Here is an 8,885-nt window from a genome sequence, read left to right as displayed (position 1 = left end):
TGCTATCTAAGTGGGAGTACAAATTAATGCTAAAAGGACGGGACTAATGCAGCATGTGACTATACAATTGCAATACAATACATGAAACATAACATGTAATATTTCCTAGCTAGCTATTTGGAAGGCATGGAATGCATTGTTTAACATATTATCCCAACATCATTGCAGTTAAGATCATCAATTGTGGAGAAATTTAAAAAAAAAAAGTGAAAGTGATCACATAAATTATCTTGAAAGGGCACTACACATCCCAATGGACCGGCCCCTTAGTAGAGCTTCTGAATGATAAAAGAGGGAAGAACTCACAAGGAGATTAGAGCAAAAATGGTCTCTAAAGAGCAAAGTAAAACTTCTGCAGATCTGCATGAGAAGTTACAACTACTTCGTTCCCTTACAAACTCTCAGGCAGTAAGTCTGTCTATACTTAGTTATTCATCATCAATCATCATAAACACACATACAAATCTATAGTGATATTCATTAATGGCCACTATTCCTCTCTCTTTATGTCTAATTTGCCTTCTCTAAGTTTCTTCTTAGCTGTCTCTTGTCTGTATATCTAGATCTTCCTGCCTCCAGCTCTAATTGAAAAAAGGAGAAGAGAAGAATATGATATCATGTGTTGTAGACATATATATGATCTATTAATACGTATCGGAAGTAAAATCCAAAGAAGAGATGGCATACATACATAGGATGTTTGATAGAGTCTGTTTATTTCTGTGACAGCAAAGAGAAACATCAATCATATTAGATGCAGCAAAGTATATACAAGAACTTAAACAAAAAGTAGAAAGGCTGAATCAAGATGTCCAAACAACTGGGGAAACTTCAAGACATGGTGAGGATTCATGTCCTGAGGTAAGTATTAAGATATAGTAATTTACCATCATATGATAGATCCTTCTCCTATGGCCTTGAGGTTTTAAAAGAACTAATAATAACTTAATAATTTATTGTGCAATAAAGATTAATCATTGTTCCTTTCTGCTCTATTACGTATGCAGGTTGTAGTAGAATCACTGGAAACTGGTTTTCTAGTGAATATATATTCTCACAAGAGTTGTCCAGGTTTACTTGTTTCAATACTGGAAGTTTTTGATGAACTTGGCCTTCATGTTGTGGAAGCTAGGGTTTCTTGTGAAGATAGTTTTCGACTGGAAGCCCTTGGCGGAGAGGTAAGATATATACATGTACCTCGTGTAGTACATCTATGCGAGCTGGCCAGTTGTTAGTAAAAAGAAAAAGGAAGAAAAGAAGAATATAAAGCATGCATGTTTTCGTTATCTGGTATACATAAATATGCTACAAGATTACACATAGTTCAGTTTGTTTGATGTTTGAAGTAAATTAGCACTGCATACATACATGAAATAAATTTATCACACTTTACAAATAATTGGCAGAACCATGAAAATGGAGAAATTGTTGATGCTCAAGCAGTGAAAAAGGCGGTTTCAGACGCTATTCGGAATTGGAGTGAGACTAATGATGCTAATTAGGATCTGCCCTTCCCTATCTCACATGTGGAGCTAAATGTTTGCTAGTACGGATAAGCTAGCTAACAGTCGAGCTTACTTGGTGGCGACTCGGATCATCAATACTTGAACCAGTAGCAAATTATGGTTTGAGAAACCATGCATATCTATATATAGTTATAGTTCATCTTGAGAATCTTCTTTTGCGATGTGAAGTGCAAAACAACATTTGCAGAAAGGATTTTCATGACATGTAAATAGTAGTACTATATGCCTTTCTTGTCTTCAATATATTTATACATATATATATGGCCTTTTTTTTTCTCTAACTAAACTCACTCACAAACACATCTTGTCAATAGAGGGAGATGCTGCAGAATTAAGAGTATAGTTGATTATCATTAAATTCTTCTAAATATTTTATAAGTTTTAGAGCATAACATTAGTACGGTTGTCAAAAAAAAATTATTTTCAAGCTCTGCAGAGCAGAAATGCTTTCCATATATAATTTCACCAAAATTCCACAATCATTAATATATAAATTTGAAATATATGGTATTTATTTAAAATAGGATCCCACAAATCGGATTTGGCTAGTACCGCAATGACTATATATATACAATAAAATATATGTATCAAATATTTTTTCCTTGTCGTCTGGTAATTATCACAAGCCAGGCATGATTAGAACAAGACGTGAGGACATGCAATGCTACAGATATACAAATCGACACCGAAGTATTGTCGCAAGGTTCTTGTAATTTGTTCAGGATTTAAGTGATAAGAACTAACTAAATTACTGTATATGAAATTGACATTCTTTTGTTTTCAGTTAACTAGCTAGCTAGGGAATTGGAATATATCATATGTCAACACGCACGCTTGATAGACCATCCATCATTTACAATTTTAGATGCACATAAAAGCAATTCCAAAATTGTCCTAAAAACTTTTTTTAAGTTAAAATTTAAGGCATTTTAGACAAAAGAGTCTCCAACAATGTCCTAATGATGTCTTAAAACACTAGTACTTGATAGGTCAGAAGTAATCATGCCCAAATAAAGGAACAGAGGCCCAAAAGAGAAAACACCCCGGGCCCAAGCCAGGGTGGTCCCCGGTGCCACATGGCACAGGACAAAAAAGTCAACTGTTTCATGTTACCCAAAATGGAACAATGGCATCCCAGCCGTCCATTGGTAAACATCCCAAGACAACTCTGATGGAGAAAGGACACATGACCACACAGTCAATCTGAACCGTCCAACCAATCACCAACCAAGAATGATCAAAGGCCAGGATGAAGAGGTACAAACCCCAAAAACCCTAAACCTTGGGACCTATAAAAGGCCCCAAAAAGAGGGTTTTATGGGTTGAAAAATATTTGACTGCTACACACCTATACACACACCCTCACATATATTTAGGATAGCCCCTTCTTCCCTCTTCTTCTTCTTCTTAAAGAAAGCCCATTTCTTACTCTCACACCGGAGTTGCCGCGGGATACAACCACCCCTCCGGTTCTGTTTTGCAGAGACCCCTACTTAGCAGGTTAACCACACTCCAACCGCTACGGAAGTTGGGTCCCAGCGCGTGTGAGAAAGGAGAAGACCTGGGAAGAAACCGAGTTATCATTGGCGCTAGAAGGAGGGGCGAACCTCCGGTGATGTGGTGTCATCTCCAGCTACATTACACAGCTACAAAACTAAAGAAACCCTCTCTCTGGTAAGAACAAAAACCCTCACTCTCTTTACAACTTACTTTTCTTATTTTTTCCTCCAGAACAGTCACACATCCTGGTACCATTACCCGTAATCTGTTCCAAGACTAATGACCACGCGAAAAAGCAAAACCTCCATCTCCGGAACCATTCAGTCGACCGTCGCCCCGCCCAGGGACGGCGAGATGGAGGATATAGATGAAGAGCCCCCCACAGCTCGTGCTTCATCTCAGCTTCATCCCGGAGACCAGAGGTTAACCATAGAGAAGGCAGCCCACAAGTATGATGAAACCTCTACAAACCCTTGGGGAAATATGACCCCGGAGCAGATTCAAGCGGCCATGAACCTGTGGAAAGAAAAGAACAAGGCTCCTGGAACCCGTCCGGAGGATCAGGAAGAGCACTCGGAAGAATCCCGGGGCTCAGTCTTGGATCGTATTTGCAAAACTAAGAGGTCGTCAGAGGACGCCCGAGACGAAATCAAGAGGGCCACGCTCCGGGACCGCATCCGAAAGGAAGAAGAGGCCAAGGCCAAAGCCAACATCGAAAAGAGGGTCCAAGAGGAAGAAGCCAAAATAAAGAAGAAGGCACACCGAATCCATGTCTCTTCGGATTCTGAATCTGAAAAGGAATCCAAACAGGAACAAATGGCCCGGGTTCTCCGGGATCTCAAGAGAAAAGTGGAAGGAGACGTGGAAGTTGGGGCGGCGGCCACGCCCTTCACCAGAAAGCTGGAATCCACCCCCAGAGAATCAACACTCAAGCACTTCAACTTCGACTCCTTTGACGGGCTTGCCGACCCCGAAGAACATCTCAACTACTTTGAGCAGATCTCGAACATATACGACTACAATGACCTCACCAAGTGCCGTTTCTTCGCCTCAACACTAAAAGGTGGGGCACAAAAATGGTTCAGTCGAATCTCCTCCCGGAGCATCGACTCTTGGAAGGACTTCCGGGAGTTATTTCTCAAGAGGTTCAGGGCGAACCGTATGAACGAGCTCCAGATGTGCCACCTGGAAACCATACCATAGAGAAGCAGAGAAACCCTTCTGGAGTTCATCAAAAGATTTCAAGAATCAGTCAACCAGCTCTCCAACCTTGAAGAAAAGGAAGCCGTGAATATCTTCCAGCGTAATCTCCACCCAGTTTCATGTGAAAGCTACGTGAAAGACCTAATCCATAGAGAACCCCAAAGCCTTGCCTCGGCCTATGCAATGGCATCAAAGTTTATCAAAGAAAATGACTTCCTCACCTCAATGAAGATGAATAGGAGGATCCGGGATGATGATGAGTCCCCGGAACACCGCCGCGCCTATGGGAAAGAAAAGAGACACATGACCGACAGACAAACCAATTATGTGCAGCAATCCAGGGGGACCCCACCCCGGGATGACTACTCCAGACCCCAGAAGAATGATAGGAAGCCCAAGCCTAAGAAGGAACCAAAACCGGAGCCAGAATGGACTCCGCTCAATCGGCCCCGGGCAGATATCTTGAGAGAAGTCAAGGGAAAGCCCTTTTATTACCCCCCCCCCCGAAGCCGCTGTTGGCACCACCTGGGAACAGGGCCCGAGACAAGAATTACGGGTACCACGAAGATCATGGCCACACCACGGAGAACTGCTTCTCTTTCAAAATATTCATTGAAGATCAGATCAAAAAGGGCAACATGAACCAGTACCTACAAAGAAGACTTGATGACAGAGATAAGCCCTCTGGTGGCGGGAAACATGTGGTCAACATGATTTTCGGAGGAACCTCCTCCCCACCCCGGAGTCCGGATGAGGGCAATGATGTCCAGATGATCCAGCCTGCTGAAGATGAGCGCATATATTTCTCCAATGCAGATTATGAAGGCCTGGATCCCGAGCACAACCAGGCCCTGATCGTGACCCTCGACATCGCCGAAAATGAGGTACAAAGAATTTTGGTTGATAATGGTTCCTCAGCTAACATTGTTTTCGAGCATACCCTTAACAGGATGAAGTTAGGACACCTCCGCATGGATCCATGTCTCGAAGACCCTCTCTACGGATTCGGGAACAATATGATCCCGATCCGCGGGGTAATATACCTCCCCATGGTCTTTGGTACCGCACCCCGGCAGGTATCTCATATCATGAAGTTCTACGTGATAAATGTTGCATCCTCTTATAACATGATCCTGGGAAGACCTACCGTCACCAAGCTTCGGGCCATCCCGTCTACAATTTACCTGAAGCTGAAGTTCCCCACCCCGAGAGGCATTGGAGAACTTAGGGGGGACCGGGGCACTTCGGGAAAATGCTATGGACAGGTGCTGGTCATGGCTGAAACTGATCCAGAAAAAAGAAAGAAGGCAATGGCCTTACCCAAAGGCCAAAGCCGCAAGAAACATCGCGAACATTTCAGCAAAAGGCCAAAGCTGAACGTCAACATGATAGAGGACTCGGGATACAGCGTAATCAACGCCGACGCCCGGATACAGAAATTTGTGGAAGTAAGAGAGAAAACCAAGGTAGAACCTGCCGCCCAGACATTGGAGATAGAATTGGACCCCGGGAACTCCACCCGGAAGTTGAAAATTGGAAAAGGCCTAGAGGCATCCTTTCAGGAAGAGCTCATCTCGCTGTTAAGAGAATACGCAGATGTATTCGCATGGGCACCAAAAGATATGCCCGGGATCGATCAGTCAATGGCAATGCACAGCCTGGATGTAGACCCGAGGAAAAAACCGATCAAAAAGAAAAGGAGAAACTTTGCTCCCGAACGACAGCAAGCAATAGACGAGGAGATAGAAAAGCTGCTCAGGGCCGACATCATCTGCGAGATCAAGTACCCCGACTGGCTCGCCAACGTGGTGCTAGTCAAGAAGCCGAATGGAAAGTGGAGAATGTGTGTCGACTACACGAGCCTCAATGCTGCGTGCCCTAAAGATTCCTATCCCCTCCCAAATATTGACAAGCTAATCGACGCGACTTCGGGCCACACCATGCTCAGCTTCATGGACGCCTTTTCGGGATACAACCAGGTTCGCATGAATCCCGAAGACATCGCCAAAATGGCCTTCATTACTCATAGGGTAGTTTACGCCTCATCATGATGCCTTTCGGACTCATCAACGCCGGAGCCACCTACCAGAAAATGATGAACACAATTTTCAAGAGCCAGTTGGGGAGGAACATGGAATCTTATATAGATCATATGATCTCCAAGTCACTCACCACCCCAGATCACATAAAAGACCTCAAGGAGTGTTTTGACAACCTGAGGAGGTACAACATGAAGCTGAATCCGGAGAAATATGCATTCGGGGTACCTTCAGGCAAATTCCTGGGATTCTTGGTCAGCAAAAGAGGAATAGAAGCAAACCCAGAGAAAATCAACGCCATCATAGAAATGAAGATACCTCAAACACAGAGGGACATCCAGAAGTTGGCAGGATGCCTAGCAGCCCTGCGAAGATTTATCCCGTAACTGGCGGAGAGATGTCTCCCATTCTTCGAGTTGCTGAAAGGTGCCCGGGACAAGAAGTTAGTGGATTGGACTCCAGAATGTCACACAGCTTTCGAGGAAATCAAGAGGCACCTGATGGACCCCCCGGTGCTTTCCAAAGCCAAGCCCGGAGAGCCTCTATCTCTCTACATCGCCGCTGACCCCAAAACTGTCTCTTCGGCACTGGTCCGGGAGGAAGGAGGAACGCAGAGCCCCATCTACTATGTCATCCAAGTCCTCAAGGACGCCGAGACTCGGTACCCAAACTTGGAAAAATTTGCCTTGGCCCTTGTACACTCCAGCAGGAAGCTGAGGCAATACTTCCAAGGCCGAGAGATCAGAGTGGTCACAGACCAGCAGCTCAGGAAGGTCATTCACAAGCCAGATGCCTCCGGAAGGTTAGTTAACTGGGCCATTGAATTAAGTCAATTCAACATCAAATTCGTGCCACGCACGGCAATAAAGGCCCAGGCCTTAGCCGAATTCGTGATAGAATGCACCTTCCCGGAGCGTAATCAACCCTCACCCCAAGAGATAACCCCGAAGAGAACCAACTCGGAAATGGATTCCTGGAAGCTCTATGTTGACGGATCATCCACGGCCGAAAGGTCCGGAGCGGGCCTCATCTTTATTAGCCCGGAGGGCTTTACCATTCAGCAGGCAATAACTTTCACATTCAAGGCAACGAATAATCAGGCTGAATATGAAGCACTCATTGCCGGGCTCAAATTGGCAAAATCTCTTGGTATTTCAAAAATGACCGTCTACAGTGATTCTCAGATCGTAGTCAAGCAAACCAACGGAGAATATATCGCGAAAGATCCAACACTGGCACAGTACCAGGCAATGGTACGGAACATCTTGGAAGCCACTCCCGACATCACCATACTTCAGATCAACAGAGAAGAGAACTCCAAAGCAGATGAGTTGTCCAAGCTCGTGCAGAATGCCTCGGACCTCGTTAGTTCAGTATACTTCGAAGAACTTAAAGTACCCAACACAGAGCAAGCTGAGGTCCTGTGCATCGGGAGCCCAGACAATTGGATGACTCCCTACATAGCTTACTTAAGAGATGGGACGCTCCCGAAAGACCAGAACAAGGCCAGATACTTGAAACACAAAGATGCTCGTTTCTTCCTGGAAGAGGGTCAGCTATACAGAAGAACCTTCTCTGCACCTACCTTGAAATGTGTAGACCCTGAGGAGGCCAATTATTGCCTCCGAGAGGTTCATGAAGGCATCTGCGGAGACCACCTGGCAGCCAAAGCTCTAGCTTACATAATCATCAGACAAGGGTATTACTGGCCCACAATACACTCCGACTCCATCGCTTACGTCAAGAAGTGCCCCCAGTTCCAGAAATTCAGCAATGTTCCCAGACAAAGCCCCAGCCTGCCAGCATCGGTATTATCTCCTATCCTGTTCGCTGTATGGGGCATAGATATCATGGGCCCCTTCCCCCGAGCAAAAGGCGACCTCCGCTACGTCCTGGTAGCCATTGATTACATGACAAAGTGGGCAGAAGCTAAAGCCATGAGGAAAATCAATCAACAAGATTGTATCAAGTTTATGGACCCGATCGTCATGAGGTTCGGGATCCCTGTAGTCCTCATCTCCGACAATGGCCCGCAGTTCGTCGGGTCCGAATTTGAAGCATATCTGAAAGACCTCGGAATCAAGCACAAAAGAGCGTCGGTTGCACACCCTCAGGGAAATGGACAGGTCGAAGTAACTAACAGAACCATACTTCGGGGCCTGGAAAAGAGACTGGAAGAAACCAAAAAAACTTGGCCTGATGAGCTTCCAAAAGTCCTGTGGTCCTACAGAACCACCCCTAGAACGGGAACGAATGAGACCCCCTTCAAGCTTGCATACGGTACCGAAGCCCGCATACCAATCGAAATCGGGTCCCCTTCCCACAGGGTCGCCAACTTTGATGAGATCTCAAACATTGAGGGACTTAAGACCAATGGAACTCCTAAATGAGATAAGAGACGAAGCGGTAAGAAAGATGGAAGGCTACAAAGAAAAGACAAGACTCTACTTTGGGAAGAAGGCCAAAATCAGAGAATATGAAGAAGGAGACTTGGTACTCCGACAAACCGAGGCCTCGGACCTAACCAATCAGGGAAAGCTCCAACCCAACTGGGAAGGCCCCTACAGGGTTAAAGAAGTACTCCGACCAGGAACTTACAAGTTAAGCTACCTCGGGG

At 45.1% G+C, this 8,885-nt stretch overlaps 2 protein-coding genes and 1 long non-coding RNA gene across 3 annotated transcripts; 2 read left to right on the top strand and 1 right to left on the bottom strand.

Annotated features, from left to right (window-relative positions):
- Positions 1-269: 269 nt before the first annotated feature.
- On the top strand, positions 270-1,783 carry LOC141676633 (transcription factor bHLH61-like). The gene is made up of 4 exons (XM_074482325.1): positions 270-408; positions 730-861; positions 1,008-1,178; positions 1,407-1,783. The coding sequence occupies exons 1-4, from the start codon at positions 283-285 to the stop codon at positions 1,500-1,502; spliced, it is 525 nt and encodes a 174-aa protein (XP_074338426.1). The 5' UTR covers positions 270-282; the 3' UTR covers positions 1,503-1,783.
- LOC141676634 (uncharacterized) lies at positions 312-830 on the bottom strand. The gene is made up of 2 exons (XR_012557099.1): positions 692-830; positions 312-581 (listed from the first exon to the last, which is right to left on the bottom strand). It is a non-coding gene; the product is annotated as an uncharacterized LOC141676634 (long non-coding RNA).
- Positions 1,784-6,768: 4,985 nt separating the features above from the next.
- LOC141679338 (uncharacterized) lies at positions 6,769-8,658 on the top strand. Its single transcript, XM_074485840.1, has one exon. The coding sequence runs from the start codon at positions 6,769-6,771 to the stop codon at positions 8,656-8,658; it is 1,890 nt and encodes a 629-aa protein (XP_074341941.1).
- The last annotated feature ends 227 nt before the right edge of the window (positions 8,659-8,885 follow it).

The sequence above is a fragment of the Apium graveolens genome, chromosome 8 (assembly GCF_009905375.1).
Source record: "Apium graveolens cultivar Ventura chromosome 8, ASM990537v1, whole genome shotgun sequence".
Taxonomy (NCBI): Eukaryota; Viridiplantae; Streptophyta; class Magnoliopsida; order Apiales; family Apiaceae; genus Apium; species Apium graveolens.
This window is presented reverse-complemented; position numbering and strand designations above follow the sequence as displayed.